Consider the following 21,999-nt stretch of genomic DNA (forward strand, 5'->3'; position numbering starts at 1 on the left):
AAGCTTAAACTGCTAAAATAGAGGCATGTCCCTAACTTTATACAAGTTTAGAGAATCGTAGTAAGCATTATTTTTTTTCTCCATACTTGTCTGCATTCAGGGTCTTCCGAATAAATGTCAGTTAATTCCCCTATTCGAAAAAGAGGGACTTTTTCGTAACAGTTGTACAACCAGGCTAAAGAGCACACCCTTGTCTTTCCTGAAGGGGAGGCAACCTGCAGTAATATGAGGTAATTAAATTTAGCCTTAGAAAAGTCTTTGAAACGTTCTAATCAAGACTTTCAGCTTTCCGATTGTGTGCGCTTTATTTTTCAATTCTTGCTAGTCCCGATTTTGCATTTCTAATGACAGTGAACTGACAACGCGTGAAAGCGGTCTGAGGAGCAAAACAAAGCCAGCAAGCCTGCTTCTGGTGTGCCAAGATTAATCAATATTCCAGAAACCTCGGGGTTTCCCCCTCCTCCCCTGTGCGGTTTCCATTCCCCGCTCCTCCTTTCCCGGGCACAGACTCCTCCCCTTTTCTTAAGTTGCCCTGATAGTAACTTGCAGTCTCAGAGCACATGCACACTGTCAGAGCTAGCCTGCCTGCTTACGCGCGCTGCGGATTGTTGCTCCGTTGTACCTGCTGGGGAATTCACCTCGTCACTGCTTGATATCTTTCACCCCTTACAAAATCAGAAAAGGTAAGTGTCACATTCTGTGTTCCTGCTGGGTTTAATTTCTCCTTTCACTTCTCTGCCGATCTATTTTGCCTTCCAAGCAGAGGAGTAGCCTGAATCAAGGCTAGCCATTTTGGTAGATAAAGTCCATGTTAGTCCTCTCACGTCGTGAGAGTGTGGTGTCTATTTATGCCGGGTCCTCTGCTAATTTGGAGTTGAGTCATTCGGGGTGGATTGGGAGCAGATTGTGGCGCGAGATCTAGAAAAGGATCAAAGTTGAGCGGATCTGCTTAAAAGTGACTGGTAAGAGGAATCAGAGCTATTAGTTAAAAAAAAAAAAAAAATCTGATCTCTCCTACTTCCCAGTTTTCATTTCTCCCTAAGTATTTAATCCGGTGTGACGTCTTAAACATATTATAAGTCTTAATATCACTGACCCCAACTTGCAATTATATTTAAAAGGCAAACTGTTAAGACAAGTCTTTTTTTTTTTCTTCCTGCACTGGGATTTGCTAAAAGCTTGCAAGGAGTCATTTGCGAGGAGTCCTTTGGTTTCCAGTTACCTCCCCCACAGGCGCACACGCTGGCTGCTTGCGTTGGCAGCGACACACAACCAGGGTACGGCTGGTTTTCACTCGGATTGATTATGGGAAGGGCTATGGATTAGAACTCCTGTAAAGCACCAGGAGGAATCCCTTGATTTTTCAAAACAGCTGATTTCCACCAGGAAAGAGATTTACTGAAATGTAGTTAAATAGCGTGAGTGGTTTAAAGAAACCAGAAACCACACGCTGTAATGTTTGGAATGAAAATTGGTTTCATCTCCTCATCTGTTCTAGAAATCCTAAATCTTAAAATGCTAAATCTTAAATGCTAAATCTTAAAATGCTAAAAAGTCAGCGATGGTTTCCTTGGAAGACTCCAGCATGTGTGTCACAAAGAAAAACGCTACTTCATACTTCCACTTGTGATAAAAACGAAGCTGAATTGTGATTTCAGATGATTTATAGATGTGCCCAGAGCACTTTGCTTATTTCATGGGAAAAAAATGAAAAAAATTACCCTGTAAAATAGTCACATGTATTTCCCATGTACTGTGGGCACTTGTGTTCTTTTTATGACCATATTTACTAGTAGATATTATTATTTTTTAATGAAGAAAATAGCTGATTACTTCACTACATATAATAGAGAAACTTCTACCTATCAATATCTTAATTATTTTTATTGACCTGGTTGTGCCTTCAATCATGTATACAGCATAATTTGTCAAGTAATGATTGAGTATCTTCTGTGCATTCAGTTCAATTGGACATTTATTGAGCGTGTACGTTGTGTAAGGCATCAACTGGGTTCTGCGGGGGATAGGGGATAGGGGTTCTCAGTCAGATCCAGCTCTGAAGAACCCTTTCATAGCCTCATTGGAGGGGGAAGGACGGAGTTTTAAAAAGAAAATAGAACGTAAGTTCTGCATATATATTTCGAATTTATGCACATTTCCCACACGTGGTCCACTAAAATATGCACACTGCAGCCTTGAAGTCTGGTATTGTGGCTCTCCAGTCCTTGATTCCTGCTGAGATTATGCAGTTTGCCAAGAGCTTGCCTGGTGTAGAGCAGCACTGATTTCTCACCCCTGGAGGCTATAACTCATGTCTCTTTTTCTCCCATTCTAGCTGTGTTTTCTAATACCAAAGAGGAGGTTTGGCTTTCTGTGGGTGATTCCCAGACACTGAAGTGCAAAGAAGAGACACTCCTAGAAAAGTAAAATATGACTAAAAGCAATGGAGAAGAGCCCAAGATGGGGGGCAGGATGGAGAGATTCCAGCAGGGAGTTCGTAAACGCACACTTTTGGCCAAGAAGAAAGTGCAGAACATTACAAAGGAGGATGTTAAAAGTTACCTGTTTCGGAATGCTTTTGTGCTACTCACTGTCACCGCTGTCATTGTGGGTGAGTCATTTGATTAAAAACAAACAAACCTGTATCTTGTTTCTCTGGGGCATCTGGCTGCCCGGGGAATATTATCAGATGAACTAGTTGTAGGTATCAAAATGATAGCCTAGGCTTTCCTCTGAACTTGATGGTTTTTCTCCACAAAAATGACTGTCTGGGCATGTTTGGAAGAATATATCATAAACACATCATCAGGCATCATTAAGCATTATGCAAATCAATTGTGTGAGGAAAAAAATAAATACAATATTTTCCCATTTCATGTAAGGATAAAGAAGCGATAATTTCATCATTAGGCATGACAAAGCAAGCATGCTAGATTTGGCCAAAATGTAATTATATACAATGTCAGTTCCACTTAAAACTAATTTATACAATTAGTACACCTAAAATAAGATGTTGGTTCCGAATAGTAATTATATTCTAACTGGTGCTGACTTGAAGCTAAGTATCAAGACTTAGACACAGAGGCCGAATCCTTTATATGTTTGCACTCTGTCACCCAGCAACTGGGAAAGGTAGATTGGGGAAAATGTTAACACAGATCTCTTTCATTCATTGCTTTGCAGAGCCTGCCATAACCAGCTATACCTTTTTTTGAGTCATTTCCATCTCTTACTAATTTAGCAGGGTTGACAGCAATCTGTACTAATAAAATATTACTGTTTTGTTTATTGATCTTAAAAGTTATAGTTTATTACTTATGGGTGGCATTGGTCCCACTTTAAAATATAGCTGAAAAAACCTACTTATTTGGAATTTTTGACCAAACCAATATAGAAATCCTTGGGTTGACAAACATATAAGCCAAAGGCAGATTGTAAAAATGCTCTAACTTAACCTACCAATTTGCCACCAAAAAGGAGCCATTCAGTACAGTTTTAATCTCTACTTTGGAGTTTGCCGAGATTTCCATCAACTTTAAAGAGGTAATGATTTAATAAAGATTAAGAAAATTCTGTAGTGTGTAAATATAATTATAACATTTTTCAAGGAAATTGAATTCTTAAATTGTAGACAAATGAAATATAGCAGGAGAGTTTGCCACAAGACTTCAGATACATCCCATTTTAACATGATTCTCTTACATTAGTAATCACTGGTGATAAATGATGGTTCAATTAATTTTAGAGATATTCAAAGAGAACATATCCTAACTGACCCAGAGAAGTAATGGCTGTCCACAGTAGTTTTCCAGGCTTGAATATATTCCTAGATGAAGTATTTCAGTCCCACATCATTGTCCTGGAAGTCAATGCAGAATGCTGTCTGCTTGCCTCATTTTTCACTCTGAATCAAAATCATTGCCAAGCCAAGAAATAGCTGCATAGTAATAATTGCAAACATTTATATAGTACTATTCCAGCTACTCTGTAGGAGTTTTGTTTATATCGGCTCACTTAATCCTCAAACAGCCTATGAAGCGAGTGGGAAGGTATGATTACTATGATCTTCCTCATTTTGTAGATGAAACTGACTGTGGAGACATCAAGCAATTTGCCCAAAGTCACAACACTAGCAAACTCTAGAGCTGGAAGTCAAATTCAGTCTAGTGTCAGAGGCCATTCTCTTAACCACTCTATTCTTCCTCTGCTCTAATGCTAGTTGACATCTTCTAAGAGATGTCAGGAAAAGAAATACCCTCATAAGTTGATGAAGGCCAGTTAGCTAGCAGTGCTAGATGCATTCACATAGCATTGTCATTTAACTGTATGATTTACCCAGTTAAACTCAACAGAAAACTTACAGTTCTCCTATAGACCATTAAGCCACATCCTTCTCATTCATTTAACAAATATTCATTTATAATTCATGATCCTGTACATATAATAAATAGAGCTCAGTAATACTGGAGTATATTTGAAAAAGACGGAGAAACACCATTCAAAATGGTGTTGTAAACACCAGAAGAGTTGAATTTCTAAGACAGAAATGTTTCATTCAAGAATAGAGGAATGGAAAGTCATAAAACTTGAACATGGAAGACAGATTGATGGAGAAGGAAGTTCCTAAGTGATTAGTACGAAGCAATAACATCTCTAATAAAAGGAAGATAATGCCAGTATTTAAAAGTCTGTTTTCTCTAGGAGTTCTGGGATCATTCCTCACCCAATGAGGGCTTTCCTAAGATTTGTGAGAACTGCAATAAGAGTTGGCTGAGCTAGGGTAGATAAGTTGGCCGGGTGCCCTCATGGTTGGCTTTACTAATGGAAACTGAGGAGGCAGAAGCAGCAAGAAGAAGGAGCTAACAAAGAAACACATAAAAAGAGCTCATTGACAGTCCAAGAGACCACTGAGTCTACATCAAAGACTTGGAATAGCAAATAGACAACTTAGGAGCAAATAGATTTAGGAGAGAAGGAAGAACCCTTCAGTTATCTGTTAGTGTGTCTTCCACTGAGGGCCCAGTGGATATAAAGGCTCCATTTAGCTTGTCACTGGGTTCCATGTCTACCAGTCTTAAGAGATAGAAAAAGAACGTGTCTGTACACCAACTCTTAACTTATCTGCAGTAGCATAAGAAAAAACAAGAAATATGCTAGCAAGGAAGGAGATAATTATTTTCCCCAAAGATGAGATGAGAAGAGCTATATTTATTACCTAGTTTTCAAATTCCTAGGTTTTTATTGCTTTTAGAAAAAAACAAAAATCATTGGGAAAACCTATGTACTGGGTTGAATCTTTGGTTCAGTCTGGTTTTTTCTGCCTTTTTGAAATAAAATGTATGTGATTTAATGTGTGGAAGTGGAAACTAGAAAAATATGACAAAGACATGTGAATCCATATATTCAAAATAAAGTAGAAAATTATAAGTATTTTGATATCAATTCATCTACAAGCATAAGCATAGAACCATTTGTACAATTTTATGTAATTTCTACTGTCATTTCTAAGCAACGTCAAAGTCTGAATGTGCCATGCTATGACAAAAGCTCGTGTAACAAGAGTGGTTAGCAATCTGAAAGAACACAGTGCCAAGTTCCACATCCCTTAGAGGGCCCATCATGAAAGCATTAGGTAATGGTCTGCCAGGGCTGTTGTGGACATCTGTCTGACAAAAACCGCACTGGGAAGAGTGGTTATTGTCTTTCTTCCTCCAGAAAGCAGTTTCTCCCTTCAGACTATGGTAAGTTGTGTTAGAGTGACCTCAGACATCTCGCTGAAAGAAAGGAAAAGTCCTTTGTCATGTTCAAGTCACAGAACACTGACTCTTTCCATGGCTAGGGAATGAATTACACAATAAAAGTGAAATCTCAGGACAAACAATATAAAGAAATGGGTCATAAGATCATAAGATCAGCTACAAGGTGGGGAGATGTTTATAAATACGAATGCACAAAATTGAGTGGTGGTTTTACCTGAAGGCATTCACAAACACAGTAAACTAGCAGCTTTCTCTGATGTTGGTCTTGGCGTGCGGGCACACACACACACACACACACACACACACAGAGTTTACATTTGAGTTATCCTTTTTCTGATGTTCTCCTTGCACAGTTTACATTTGAGTTCTCCTTTCTCTGACATTGGTCTTCACACACACACACACACACACACAGACACACACACACACACAGACACACACACACACACACACTCTCACAGAGTTTACATTTGAGTTCTCCTTTATATGGATTTGAAAGAAATTGGTGACTTCTCAGGAAAGAAATCATCCTGGCTAAATTTTTATAAAGCATTTCCCTCTGTTCTCTAATACTCTGGCTATGAATTTAAATTGCACTAAAATTCAGTGCAATTCTGTAATATCTCTAGATGGATATACAAGAAACTGGTCAGCATGGCTGCCTGTTGGGATAGGAGCTAGGTGTCTAGAGAATGGGGTGGAAGGAATACTGCTTTCCTTTGAGTAAGTTTTTGTATTATTTGATTTTTCCCCTTATTTTTATATTATCTACTGATAGCTATTATCTACTAAGTAAATAAGTTAAATTATTTACTTAAAAATATTCAATGCTATTCAATTTAACAAATATGTTAAATTGTTATGTATCTTGGATGTTATGTATCTTGCCCTGTGCTATGCTATGGGGATCCCCTGTTCTCAGGTAATTTCATAAGAGACATGGATGAAAAAGAAGATGAGAAAGGAATATCCAAGGATCAGAGGTGGTAATAGAGAAGTTTCTAATTAGCTGTAAAAAAAAAATTTTAATGAGATCATATTATGCATACTGTTTTACATAATATGGCATTTTTCTGTGTTGGGACTTTAGAGGTTCCATTTCCTTTTAATAGCCACATTAGGAGTCCTAGATGTGCCATCTGAAAAAAAAAAAAAAAAGAGTATGGCTTTTGATGAAGGTAGATCTGGATCCATGTGCCAGCTGTATTATTTAACAGCTGTGTGATCCAAAGGAGGCATCTCTGAGCCTCAGTTTCCTGTAGCTATAATATATTTTTGCCATAGTTATAATATGTGTTGCTAACAATAATAGAGGCTGGGTGCAGTGACTCACGCCTGTAATCCCAATACTTTGGGAGGCCAAGGTGGGAAGATCTCTTGAGCCCAGTAGTTTGAGACCAGCCTGGGCAACATAGTGGGACCCCATCTTAAAAAAAAAAAAAGAAAGAAAGAAAGAAAAGAAATAGCCTTGTTGATGTTCACTATTTTGGGCTGGGCAAGGTGGCTCACACCTATAATCCCATCACTTTGGTAGGCCAAGGAGGGAGGATCACTTGAGCCAGGAGTTCAAGATCAATCTGGGCAACATAGTAAGATCTCATCTCTACAAAAACATTTTTAAAAAAATTATCCAGGTGCACATGTCTGTAGTCCCAGCTACTCAGGGGCTAAAGTGGGAGGAGGATTGCTTAAGCTCCTTATCGCTGCAGTGAGGCTGCAGTGAGCCATGTTCATGCCATTGCACTCCAGCCTGGATGACAGAGAGAGACCCTGTCTCCAAAAAGGAAAATAATAGTAATAATGATAATAGCTAACACTCACAATGTATGGAAAGCACAGTTGTATTTAAGTATATTAACTTTATTTAATTCTCACAACAACCCAGAGAGGGAGGTAATTTTATTACTCTCATTGTACAGATGAAAAAACTGAAGCCCAAATCCTTATCACACAGCTGATGAATACTGAGTGGGATTCAAATCCTCCATTCCGGCTCCAGGTGCTCATTCACCACACTGTTCTGGGTGCTAGAACACCCATTCTGGCTTTACTCCAGCAATTCGCTGAGGGTCTGCCTGAGGTAGCAACGGAAGAGATGGAAAAGAGAGGTTGAACTGAAAGACCACTGGTGAGACTTGGCGATTGATTCAATGAGAGAAGGTGGACTGCAGACCGATGGCACGATTTCTGGCTTAGGTGGCAGAGTGGCTGGTGACGCCACTGTTGAAGGTAGGATACAGGAGAAAGATTGGGGCCTTGGGGTGCACGAGTTCAGTTTGGACCTGTTGAGTTTGCGGGGCGGGATGCCACTGAGGTGGATATACAATGGGAGAAGCTTGTTGCAAATCAAGATTTAGAAGGTATTCCTACAATCTCCAAACTGAACGAAGACAGTTCTGTCTTTGGATTTCAAGTGAATAAGGATCAGTGAATTGGGCTATCCTACTGCAAAAGTGAGTCTACTCTGTAAGTGAGTCTATTCTCAGAACAGTTTCCATAACTCTAGGGCCCTCTCCTTCATGTTTAAAAGCACTAATCTTTCAGAAATGCTATAGTGATTTCTGGACGTAACTGGCCAAGTCCGTTAGGTCAGCCAAGCAGGTTAATCAATATGGTTTGCTATCAGCTGCTGAACTGAACTGACCGGTAGTGGGACCACACCAGTCAACTGCTTGGGTTCGTGAAGCAGGCACAGTTGGGCACCCACACCTCTCAACTTCCTGAACCCCTGATAGCGGGGCATTTCCACACTGATTGAACAACAGCAATCCAAAGAACGATGGACAGATATCTGGGTTCAGACTTACGGTTTCTTCAACACTTCCTGGAAATGAGCAGGGAGAGAGGAGCTTCAGGAAGCTGGGGGGAGGGGGATCCTGAGTCCCCTGGTGTTACCAGAGCTCAGCTGTGCTTTCACTAAGCAGAGACTGGGAGGCCAGGAGGAGGAAGCTGAGGATTTGCAGAGTTTTGCTCTGGAGAAGCCACACTGGGATAGGGTATAAGAACTAGGGTCTGATTTATCTGTGCTTTATCTTCTCCCCTGGGAAGAAAAAATACAGAAAAATTGTCAGGGCTAGTGATGACACATGTGCTGCCCACAGCACATGCATCCTAGCCCTCTCCCACCTTCTCCAAAAGCACTCCAGGAGCTGCCTCCTACTGTGAGGGTGTAGCCCAGTAAGGTATAGTGGAGATCAGAGCTATGTGCTCTGGAGTCAGACAGCCTAGGTTTATGTCCAGTTCTGGAACTGAGCCTCTGTTTCTTCATGTATAAAATAGAATAATTATAAAAACTGTCGCCAAGATTTATATATCAGTTCTGCTCTGTACAAGCCATGTCACCTTAAATGATTTCCCTAAGTGCTTGCCAGGTAAAGTGTTCATAGACATTGTAAACCCCATGTCTTTTATTTACATCTCTGATATGGCTTTGAGCCGTCATATGCACTGATTTGATGATGCTGATCTTCCAGAGAGCTATAAGACCCTGGCATTTGGGGAGGCTGTGGGGCAGTGATTTCAGAAGATACTCACCTGGTTTGGGTTTAGAAGTGGCTTCTATTTCCTTAGCTAGAGAAGAGAGCCAAGAGAGTTGTAGGAAGAGCCTTAATAGTTGTAAAGGGCTTTTAGATGCAGAAATGAAAGCCTCAGAGTAAGTGATACCATCATTATCTGTCCCTTACCAATCTGGCCTCCTGAGCAGAACCAGAAAGTAATCCCCAGGCAGCCATTATCACAGTACACTACTCAGTGGAGGGGGCGCCTGAGAGTGGACGCCTCTCTCGGGAAAACGGAGAGATGCTGAGAAATGTTTTAATAAGTATTGTAATACACTCAATAGTGAATTTTTTGTTCATACGCCTCGGGGCCAATCTGAGTGTTCACCACCTCCCTGGTTTCTTTTTTTCTCCAGCCCTTTGGTGCCTACTGCCCATTAACTGCCACTCTGATCAGAGTGGGGGCTGGCTGGAACCCTGAGAAAAATGTGGCTGGTTTCCAAGAGAGTTGGGAAAGGTGGTTTTGAAGCAGTGGGTAGAAAACTTAATGTTGTTCTAAGTGTATCTCTGGATTCTGTTTTGCTCTTTTTCTTCTTGTCAATTCAGATATTGAGGAAACAGAGCAAATAATTTCAAATTTCTCTTTCAAGTAGGTCATCAAATAAGCAAGTGTGTTCAGAACAATTAACCTGCAGTAATAATACCTTTCATTTTTGTGGTGTTACAGTTTACAAAGCACTTTCTGTTGCACTCTCTGTAGCATGTAAGCTATGGCCAGGCCACCCTCCTTCTGATTCGTATCTGCAAATGTCTGGGATGCAGCTAAGAAAGCATTGAGAGTCTAAAGGTCCTGGGTACAGGCCAGGCTCTACCATCAACTAACTCGATTTATGATGTAAGACATCATAAATCTCATTTTCTCATCAGCAAAGTAAGTTTGGACTAATGTCTGCTTCCAACTCCAAAATTCTATCGTTTTAAGTCTAGTTTATCTTCCTCTAAGGTATCTGAATATATGGAATAATAAGCAGAGATGTTTTGCTTTATTTTGTTTTCTTTTGTTTTGTTTCCAGGGCATGACACTGTACCATTGCTAGAATCTTTTTCCTGGATAACCCATTCTGGCTGGTCTCTCCAGTCTAACAAATAGCCCCCTTCTCTCCCTTTGACCTCTCGAGGGCCCCTGGCTCTGGGTCTGATAATCAGTGTTTCCTAGCCAGTGTTTGAGAACACAGTGAGGGCACACTTTGCAGGAGCCCCTTCTGTCCTTCAGTCTCTGCCCATCGCTCATAAATTAGGGGAAGAAAACCACAGGCTTTTGTTTTTGCTATAGAATAAATAAGATTGTGAAAAGCCTAACTTGTTTAGAGGAGGCAACCAGAGTTTAAGCACTGTCTTTTGCAAGCTGTACGTTCCAGGTACTTGATATTTATGGAACACTAGGATACTATCATTCATCAAGTATTTGCTGGCAGCTAGGTGAGCTGCATCATTGCTGGGAGCAGAGAAAACACACAGAGCGCTTCAGTGCACAAAGTTTAGCAACTGTACTCACTGAGTATAAAAATGATGAATTTTGACTGCGTGCAGTGGCTCACGCCTGTAATCCCAGCACTATGGGAGGCCGAGGTGGGTGGATCATGAGGTCAGGAGATCAAGACCAGCCTGGCCAAGATGGTGAAACCCGGTCTCTACTAAAAATGCAAAAATTAGCCAGGCATGGTGGCGGATGCCTGTAATCCCAGCTACTCGGGAGGCTGAGGCAGAGAATAGCTTGAACCCGGAAAGTGAAGGTTGCAGTGAGCCAAGATCGCACCACTGCACTCCAGCCTCAGATAGAGACTGCATCTAAAAAAAAAAGATGAGTTTTGTGTCAAGCTTCAGTGCTATCAAGATTGCCTAGAGCTTATTCCCTAGGCCAAGAATATTCACATCACTATGCCCTATCAAGAGATGGACTCAAGAGAGTTTGAAACCAAAAAGAGAAAGATAAAAGGCCCAAAAAGGTTTAGATAAAGGAAGATATACCCTGGATGAATTAAGGGAGGGCGCTCCCTTTTTCCCTTTGTATAACTTATCAAAGATTGGAGGGTAGATTTAGGAGCAGCGAATTGAAAGGCACAACCAAGTTTTGAATTTCAAGACGGGGTTTCTGTCTCTAGAGAGAGCAACTCCATTCTTCTTGTCCTCAGGCTTCTCCAGTTCTCCAACAATGATTCCAGGCTACAAACTGCTGCAGCTTCACAGAGAGAAGACAGTGGGCTGTTAGCGAGAGACTTCTTATTCAGAATCTTGTACGAGGCTCATTTATCCCTAATGAGAGTAGGGAGAAAAATACACCCTGCAAAGATGGTGCCTTCTTTTATACACATTGCATTACTTGAAATTTCTTCTTTCAAGCAAATGAAACAAAAGCCCGGGTTTCTTGTGCTTATCTAGAAGCTTGCTGGTGTCTTCAGCTACTTGATGAATGTGAAGAGAAACATCAAGAAGGAAATTATTAGTCTACCAAGAAACTTCTTGTGAAAAAAGTAGTCATGCTTTTATTTAGTTATTTATTTATTTTTGTTTTCTTAGATTTGCTCTCTTAGGGTTAATGAAGTAGTTCGTAAGCAAACCTGAGATTCAGCAGACTTTTCAGGGCTTTGTAAGTTCTGACATTGCAATGCTTTCCACGAGATGATGGATGACGAGAAGCTTGTCATCTTCGCAGAGCGGTTTCAGTTTTCTCATTCTTGCAACTTCAAGGGCTACTAATTGGTTGAAGCAGCACATGAGCCTATAATGATTGAGTTCAAAGTTTTTTCAGATCCACTTCCTTGTCTCCAAAAAAAAGAAAGCAGTTTGGTCAGAAAGTGATCTACTCACTATAAATCTGAGCACAATGCTCCTAAATCTACCCTGCATGGCCTAAACTAAGTAAATTCCTCATTAAAGCAAATTAAAGCAGGATTGAGAAGAAATCAACCCAGACTCAAAGCGACATTTTAGAAAGATGCAGGCATCCAGCAGAAATATTGCAGAAAAGAATCCAGTAAGATTAAAAAAGAAAGAGGGAGAAACAGTGGTGGGCCTTTTTTTTTGGCCTATTTTATTTTATTTACGTAGTAAATAAATTTACATAGTCCAAAATAAAAAAGTACAAAAGCTTGTAAAAAGAAAGTATCATATTGACCCCTATCCCCCAGGGTTCCCGTTTATCTTGTTATTCATTTCTCATATGCCCTTGGAAAGATGTTATGACTATAAAAATAAATATGTATTTATTCCTTTTTTAACTCTTTGTATACAAATAATAGCATGGTATACATAGCCCACTTTTCACCTTGCTTTTTTCACTTTACAGCATACCTTGCATATTATTCCTTAGCACGTAGAAAGGCCCCTTATTCTTGGGGCTACATCGTATGGGTATACTATAACTTATTTAAGCAATTAGCAATTGATGGACACTTCGGTTGTTTCCAGTCTTTAGACATTTTTATTTTAAAATGGTGCAATGAATGATCTTTCACCCACGTATCTGTGGATATACCTAGAAGTGAAATTGCTGGGTCTAAAGGTATACTCATTTGTAATGTTGATAAGTATTGCTAACTTGTACCCCATAGAATTTGTGATCATTTGCTCTCCCAAATTGTGGGATTTAAAAAAGAGTTAGCCTCGGTACTGTACTGCCTCTGCCAAAGGTAAGCATGAGTGGACTTTGCAGTTTGTGTGGGTTACACAGACAAATGGAGGAAACTAAGGAAATCAGCGCATTGGAAAACTGCAATTTCAGGATTGAATTGAATGCAGGTATCTCCCTTCTTCTAAAGCCCAAATTTAATCCAGATACAACACCCAAAGCTTTAATTTGTATGTTACGTTCAACTTTTGAAGCACCTTCACGTCTCTTACCATCTATAATCTTCACAATAAACTGTGAAAAAGATGGACCAGGGTTTCAGTTTTTATCGCTCCCTCTAAGCCGTCACCTCCTACCACCGATTTAACACAAGTTTAGAAAGTGAAACATTGAGCAATGTGTCAAGCACACTTAGAAATAAGAGATGGCCAGAAATAAGACTATAGAAGCTAGGATCACCCCGCTCCCAGGCCAGCCCTGGCTCTTTTAGGTACAGTCTTAGGGGATGCAACCTGTCCATTAATAATTCCCCAGAATACTGGTGCTGACAGTCTGAGCACAAATGGGTCTCGGCTGGGCTCTAGAGCAGAACATAAAATCAGGAAACAGGAGCAAACTTTACTCTTCATACTGCACAGAGACGTATCAGTTAGTAGAACAGAGGCTCTGAAAGAACAGAAGAGGGAATAGATGGAAACGGGAACACCCTTGCTGTGCACCACCATATAACACACAAAAGGCACCAGGGGAACGTGGGAAATTTTAAACATATTTCATTTCCAGTTTCTACTCACTCATAATAATATCTTTTTTTCCAGAAAGGAAGGCAACAAGTCCTGCTTTTAATTGCTATTTCTGGAATAGAATATTTTTTAAAATAACAACAGATTGGACATTTAGAACACCTGTAGGATTATTTGTAAATTAAATTACCACATCACATAGCCTTTTTCAGTGCAGTTTTTGGAAGAAAGCACCAGGCCTTTCTTAGAACTCCAAGGTTCTTCTGATGCAGTTGTCTCTAAGAGTCACACACCGCATGCACATAAGTCTGTGTCTCCACTCTACTTAGTCATCAGTCACCCAGGGCTCGCTCATCTGGGCACCCCTTGTGGAACAAGGCTGGGGCAGGTATTTCCCACCTTCAGCAACAGGAAATACCAAAGGACAAAAGAATGAGCCAGGCCAAGGCCCAAATCTCCCAAGGATGTGGGAACAGAGGAGTGGGGGAGGGTTAAGAGGTTGCCTCCAACACCCAGTAGCTTCTCACCAGGAAACGCCTGGAAGTTTGACAGAAACAAAAGACCAGGGACCAGCAGAACTCTTACCCAGGTAGATTCACCATTATGGCTTTGCCTTCTTTGTAAAAATAAGCTAATGCAGCTTGGCGCACTGGCTCACTCCTGTAATACCAGCAACTCAGGGGGTTAAGGCAGGAGGATCCCTTGAGACCAGGAGTTTGAGACCAGCCTGGGCAACATAGTGAGACCCTGTCTCTAAAAAAATTTCTAAAATTAGCCAGGTGCTGTGGTGCGCACCTGTTGTCCTTGCTACTCAGAAGGCTGAGGCGAGAGGATCACTTGAGACCAGGAGTTCGAGACCAGCCTGGGCAACAGAGTAAGACCCTATCTCTAAAAATAATGAAAAGAAGCGAGTGGAAATTTATGTCCAACAGCTTCATCAAACTGGCGTGAGACAGGCTTATGATTTCTCCAAAGTGGGCCAATTCCTGAAATAGAAATTTTTATTTGATTTCTCAGATCATTATTGCATGCCTGCCATAATAGTTGTAATGGCTAATTTGCCAAAACATTTTGGACTCATTAAATGCTCTCATATGTATTATCAAGGAGTTTAGAATTCATTAACAGAAACAAGTTGAATTAGTATAAAGCAGCTAAGCTTAATAATGTTTTTGATGAGCATGGTTCTTTTAAACTCAGAACTTAAAGTTCAGGAGGATCTTAGACACCACCCATTCCAATTGGTCTCTCTCATTTTGCAGATTGTTTTAAAAAAGAAAAAAAGAGGCCTGAAGAGATTGTGTGATTTGAAGATATTGAAACAGGCAGACCTAAGTTTGCAATCCCATCCTGTCATAACACTTACTGCAATGTGACCTTGGGCAAGTGACTTATTCTTTCTAGGCCTCAATCTTTTCATTAATGGGATACTGATATTAAATCCTACAGGTTTGATGTGAAGATTAAATCATTTAGATAAAGCATCTCCTACCCTAAGTTACTGACAGGATCAGGCCCAGAACTGTCTTTCTACAGCATCACACTTGCTCTCCCTTCTACTCAAAAAAAACCTACCTTAGGAGCAAATTCGGGATCCATAGCTATCACTCCTCATTTGTGAATTTAGAAAGCTAAGCCTATGAGAAATCATAATTCAGTCAAGATCCAGTCCCACAGACCATGAGAGCGAAATCACATGGTTTTGTACAAAGGGGACATTCCTTAGGGTAGGCTACTATGCTCAGGGAGTGCAGTAGGGAATTGGATTTACTGGGGAGCACAGGACAGAGAGATTCCTGCATTCAGAAAGTGTGCTCAACACCAGGTGGGGACCAGGCACTGGTGCATCCTGTTTATCTGAAAGAAAATAAGTCATGTTTGTTCATTTGTTCAGCAATATATTAAGCACCTACTGTGTGCCAGGAACTGTTTGAGGGACTTGATATAGGTCAGTGAACAAAACTGTCCAAAAAAAACAAAAAAAATTCTAACTTTGTGGAGCTTATATTTAGCAGGTAGAGAAAATAATAAACAAGCATAATAAACAGAAAATTATATTGTATTTTGGAAGGTGATAGGAACTATTAAGACAAATAAAGCCAGCTAAGGGATAAGAAAGTTCAGGGTAGACCTCGTTCAGAAAGTGACATTTAAGCTAGGTCTTTTTTTTTTTTTTTGGCAGACTCTCTGTCTGTCACCTAGGCTGGAGTGCAGTGGTGCGATCTCGGCTCACTGCAACCTCCACCTCCCAGATTCAAGCAATTCTCCTGCCTCAGCCTCCTGAGTAGCTGGGACAACAGGCGTGCACCACCACACCTGGCAAATATTTGTGTTTTTAGTAGAGACGGGATTTCACCATCTTGGCTAGGCTGGTCTCCAACTCCTGACCTCAGGTGATCCACCCGCCTCGGCCTCCCAAAGTGCTGAAGTTACAGGCGTGAGCCACCGCGCCTGGCCGAACTAAATCTTAAAGGAGGTAAATGTTGTGAATGTGTGGGAATTATGTTTTAGGCGGAAGGAAAAGCCAGTGCAAGGATCATAAAGGGGGATCATGTCTAAGATGATGGAGAAATGACTAGGAGGCAAGTGTGGAAACAGGTGAGAGCAAGCAGAGTAGGAGATGGGTTCTGAGGCAAGGTGGATCTAGGGGGCTTGCCAGGGGCAGCCACTGATTGCATGGCCTTGGGCTTAGACTACATAAGAGGAGGAGTCAGTGGAGGGAGTAGGGGAGTGAGAAGCTGACCTAGGTCTCAGTGTTCTTTTGGGAATAGGCTGGAGAGAGGTGAAGCAGAGACAGAGAAACCAGTTAGAAGACTACTGCAGTAGTCCACCCAAAAAGGAGGGTGCCTTTGTAAACTTGGAGGCTTCTTCATTGACAAATTATTAAAAAAAGTTGAATCATAGAAGGCAATAGAGTTATCCAGGGTCACACAGGGATTTAAGGGCTAGGACTAGAATCTCGACATCATTCATTCCTTAAACATTTGTAGGGCATCTTCTCCATGAAGATAGAAGCAGCCTGGTAAGGAGGCCCAGAGACTTTTGCATGTTAGATTGACCTCTAACTGCCACGTATAGCTCACTTGTCAAGTGTGGGTGGGACTTGTGACTTCTAACCAACAGAATATGGCAGAGGTGATGGGATGACACTCTTGTGATTATATTACAATTATACATCAAATTCATGTAGCCTTGAGATAAATTGGTGCTAGTTGGGTTTTGGTTTTGCTACCAAAATGGAAAGATCCTAACTGTGAAATAGCAGCATGTTTGCCATGTAAAACCAGTGAGTGGTGTACTATCAACACTATGATTTTCCTTGAGCCACTAAAGTGGACATCATGGTCTCCTTTCTGGCTAGATATCAGGCTGAGGTTTTTCTGGGCAATGGGTATTAATGTCTCCTGGCCTTCCTGTAGCACTAATGCTCAAAGAGCTGGCTGGCTCATCTTGGTCAGGCACTTAGTTTTCTCGTGGTTGGCCTCAGAATGCGAGGTCTTTCTATCAAGATCATTGCCTCTATTGCTTTGAGATTTCCTTTTGACATTTGAGCTCCTTTGGGGCACTACCTTGCTTTCTGGAAGATTTTGAATAGTGAGTAATAACTCTTAGAAGACTTTGGTCTGCCAAGTTGTTCATGACAAGGTTTGCAGATAGAGGGGATAATTTAGTAAAATTTTACTATTTCAAACTCCAACATTTACCAAAAATTAAGTAGTGTGATTTGGTCTAAATTTTACTTCAAATTATGCCTCATTTTTTACTCTTAAATATTTTCTGGCATCTTAATATTTTCAATAGTCTTATCAGATTAAATGTGGACCAAATTCTTAAAGTTGGTCTTTAGCTTTCAACTTATTGTGTGTGTTTGGCCTTAAAGAGTAAACCTGTGATATCTTCTTTCTGAGGCTCCAATGTGCACATTGTGTCTTAGTTTAGAAAGTGAGACGATATTTAATTTTCCAAAGTATTAGTTGTTGGCTGGGCGTGATGGCTCACGCCTGTAATCCCAACACTTTGGGAGGCCAAGCCAGGTGGATCACAAGATCAGGAGATCGAGCCATCCTGTCTAACGTGGTGAAACCCCATCTCTACTAAAAAAATTACAAAAAATTACCCGGGTGTGGTGGCAGGTGCATGTAGTCTCAGCTACTCGGGAGGCTGAGGCAGAATTGTCTGAACCCAGGACGTGGAGCTTGCAGTGAGCCAAGATCATGCCACTGCACTGCAGCCTGGGCTACAGAGGGAGACTCCGTCTCAAAAAATAAAATAAAATAAAGAAGAAGAAGAAGAAGCATTTGTTGTTAGGAAAACAAGGAACTCCTGAAGGACTCCTTTCTTGAACTTTCTATATTAGCAAAGAGAAACTATTTAAGCAAAAATGCAATTTTGTTTATAGCATTCATCCAGCACAGTTAATTTTGATCACCTTAAACATTCTAGTCAATATATTTTCTAGATTCTAGAAATCTTGTTAAAATACTAACACTGGAGTAAACCAGAAATCTTAATTAATATTGCTAACCAAAGGTGCATGATCTGAATATTGCTCATGACATCCATATATTGTATATCATCACCTAGATGCAAACTTTGCAAAATTTGTTTTAGCTCTAACAAATTCTGCTAGGAAGTTATTTTGATTTTCATTGCTATTTTTGCAGAGTAATCTATAATAAAGGGTTTGTTCTTTTGCACTGAGGATCTGGAGTCCGTAAAGCTTTTTGTCAGCCGTGGGACTATCAATCAATGTGTTTCAAATAAGTGACCACTAACGGAGCTCAGTTTTGCAAAGGGTGCGCTGCTTTGCCACAGAGAAAAACTGGTTGTGGCCGGGCGAGGTGGTTCACACCTGCAATCCTAGCACTTTGAGAGGCTGAGGTGGGTGGATCATGAGGTCAGAAAATCGAGACTACCCTGGCCAACATGGTGAAACCCAGTCTCTACTAAAAATACAAAAAAAAAAAAAAAAAAAAAAAAAAATTAGTTGGGCATGGTGGCGCATGCCTGTAATCCCAGCTACTTGGGAGGCTGAGGCAGGAGAATCACTGGAACCCAGAGGCGGAGGTTGCAGTGAGCCGAGATTGCACCACTGCACTCCAGCTTGGGCAACAGAGAAAAAGGGAAGAGAAAGGAAGGGAAGGGAAGGGAGGAGAGGGGAGAGGATAGGAGTGGAGGGGAGGGGAGGGGAGGGGAGGGGAGGGTAAGGGAGGGGAGGGGAGGGGAGGGGAAGGGAGGGGAAGGGTGGGGAGGGGAGGGGACGGGAGGGAAAGGGGCGTTGGAAGGACAGAGCAAAGAGGGATCTGAGAAGTCTGTGCATCAGGCTGTGTTTCCAGGAAGGCATTTTTCATTGCTGGGCTAGAATGTAATCGGAAACCAGAACTGCCCACCAACACAAGCAGGCTTCGTATTCACCGCGTTTCCTCTTGATTTGATGCTGATAGCTGGTGGACCCTACCTCTGGCTTCAGCTCTAACATGGCTTGTAGGAGCAGAAAGCTGACAAAAAATGACTTTTGTTGATTCATTCAGCAATGAGTTAAGAAAAGCTAGCTGTTGACTTCGTTGAGTAAAATCAACACAACTTTTCCTCAGCTTAAGCTCTAGATTTAGTTAATGTCATTCAAAATAGATGAAAAAATAGGCAAAATATTGTGTACCCATTTAGACTCCTTCAGTCAGTACCACGGTTGTTGAGAGGCTGTGAGGACAGTAGAGTGGGTGAGTCTGGACCCTGAAGCTGGACAGTGTGGGTATCAGGTCCACCTCAGCTACTCCATGGACTTGAGTGAGCACATGACCCCTCTTTAAGCCTACTGTGGTGGCAGCCTGCCGGCTGTGTGGTTTTGGCAATTTACCTGCCCTCTCAATGACTCTGATTCCTCATCTGTGAGGTGTGGATAATAATAATAGTCCTGGCCTCGATGCAATATGTGAAGCAATGTGCTTGTGAGGACTTGGTATCTGCCACGTGGTCAATGACTAGGAGCTGTTGCTGTTAAGGACACAAACGTTGACACAAGTCTTCATTAAGTTCTTCATTAAATGTCCTTTTCACGTTATTACCAATGGTTTCTAGTGACTGAAAATGTGTGCAGTGGAGGGAAAGGCAGACTACTTTAATTAATAAACTTTATATAAGATTTATTAAATCATAAAAAAGGATTTGGTATAGCCATTTTTGAAAGTGGCAATACCACTTTTGAGATCTTCAACAAGTAAGAGGACCTGTAAAGGGTTCGAAGATGTGCTGGGTGCTGCCAGGACATGTCTAGGAGATCCAAGGTTATTCCTCCAGGGTGTGCACCATGTAGGAGTTCAAGATGCTAAAGATCCAGGAACCAGGCTCCTTTGAGAACTATACTCACGCCTAGGCTACAAGGACGTGTTTGTGTTTGAGAGGCATTAAAAAAGTAATGGAAAGAGCACTGGGCTTTGTGTAGAATCCCCCCACTCAACCACTTATGAGATCTATAAGCTTGAGAAAGTTAACTGACTTCTGAGCATCAGTTTATTAATCTTTAAAACAGACACAAGGCCTGGTGCAGTGGCTCACGCCTGTAATCCCAGCACTTCAGGAAGCCGAGGCGGGTGGATCACGTGAGGTCAGGAGCTTGAGACCAGCCTGGCCAACATGGCAGAACCCCATCTCTACTAAAAACACAAAAATTAGCTGGGCCTGTGGGTTCATGCCTAGAATCACAGCTACTCAGGAGGCTGAGGCATGAGAATTGCTTGAACCAGGAGGCGGAGGTTGCAGTGAGCCGAGATTGTGCCACTGCACTCCAACTTGGATGACGGAGTAAGACTCTGCCTCAAAAAGATAGAAAAGAAAATAGATACAATAATATCTACCTCATAAAGTTGTGATGAGTGTTAAACACCAACATTAACACATAGTAAGGGCTCAATAAATGTTTCCCTTTCCCAGTGTAACCTCATCTTTTTCAAGAGTAGAAATAGCTCGCCTGGTAAACCCAGAAATAGTAAACCAACAAAAGCATAGTCAGGGACAAAAATGATTCAAAGTGTATCTGAATCTACTATCACTCTAAACAACACTTCTCTTCAAAACTTTTGACGTAAAACTACCCCTTATAAATACATAATGTCTCCTCTCTATAGAGAAGAGATGTCCTACTTCAGAGAAATGATGTCCTCCTACCATAGAGAAGAGCTTTTAGACAATGTAGGTGTTGTCTTGAGGAATGTAAATAAATAGAGACACACCCTAGAGTAGCTAATTCCAGGACTGCACTTCCCAGCAAGACCAGCTTGTTAACTATAAGGAGAGACACACACAAAATATCACCACCTCTTGAGACTTTGCTCCCCTGACTGTCTTGCATTGTTCTGTTAGATATCTGTTTGGCAGGTGAGAGATTTTGTCACACATTACCCAGAATGCATTCATGGAGCTGGCTTACTTTCCCTCCTAACACCTAAATAAAAATTGTTGCACTGACTAAGTGCAGGGCTTGAGCGGGGAAGAGGAGAGAAGGTAGTAAAACACCCAAGGAGAGGAAGAGGCTGTACACACAGCCAGTGTTGTTGTATCAATGGGAGTAGAGTTAGTGTAGGCTCAGATAAGACTCTGGGAGATGAGATCAAGTGCACCTAGTGTTTAGATAATCGCTTCCTTCATCAGCACTTGTTTGACTTTTGCTCCTAGAACCTATATCATTAGCAGAATAGCTATTCTATCAGTTACTTATAAATAAGATAAATTTTTTTGGCTAGGTAGGATCCTGCCTACCCTTGGAAATATTACTGTATGTAAGTAAGTGTATTTCTAATAACAAACAGCCAACTAGGATATGAATTTGTAAAAACAAGCCTGGTCTTCAACTGTCGTTTGCAGAATATCTAAAACTCCTAACAGCTTGATACGTTCAAATTCCAGATGACCAAAATGAGCCCCTTGTGTTTACCATGCACATGTTTTGTTACAATTCAATGTCAAGTGTTTAAATCCATTCAAATGAAGATCAGAAAACACATAATCAATTCCAGTAAAATTAATTTGATTGGAAATAAAGCAAAATATTTGTTTATTTATTTATATGTGATAAAGCACTTATCTTTGTGTGACTAGGCTTTTATGTGAGCAAGCAGGAAAAAGACAGACATAACCAAAGTCTTTTATTAATTCCTATAAGTTATGGATGCTGCTGTGTTAAATAATGCACATTGTAAATCAGAATTAAATGCCTAACCCCAGATTGAGTTCCAGGAAGACTGAAAGTTAAATATTTTAAAACAAAACAAGTAAACAAAGAAAGAAAAATGAATTTAAGATGCATCAAACTTGTGAGGGGGGAGGGAAATTAAAACATATAAACTTATGAAGAAATCGCCTAATGAAAAAGGTGT

The 21,999-nt window shown here is 40.9% G+C and overlaps 1 protein-coding gene across 1 annotated transcript in view; it reads left to right on the forward strand.

Annotated features, from left to right (window-relative positions):
- The first annotated feature begins 478 nt into the window (after window positions 1-478).
- SLC1A3 (solute carrier family 1 member 3) overlaps window positions 479-21,999 on the forward strand; it is an 84,009-nt gene continuing 62,488 nt past the window's right edge. The window contains exons 1-2 of the mRNA XM_010373374.2: window positions 479-683; window positions 2,336-2,611. Coding sequence (XP_010371676.1) covers window positions 2,431-2,611 — 181 coding nt within the window. The 5' untranslated portion in view covers window positions 479-683; window positions 2,336-2,430. The remainder of the gene's footprint in view (window positions 684-2,335; window positions 2,612-21,999) is intronic.

Source organism: Rhinopithecus roxellana, chromosome 3 (genome assembly GCF_007565055.1).
Source record: "Rhinopithecus roxellana isolate Shanxi Qingling chromosome 3, ASM756505v1, whole genome shotgun sequence".
Lineage (NCBI taxonomy): Eukaryota > Metazoa > Chordata > Mammalia > Primates > Cercopithecidae > Rhinopithecus > Rhinopithecus roxellana.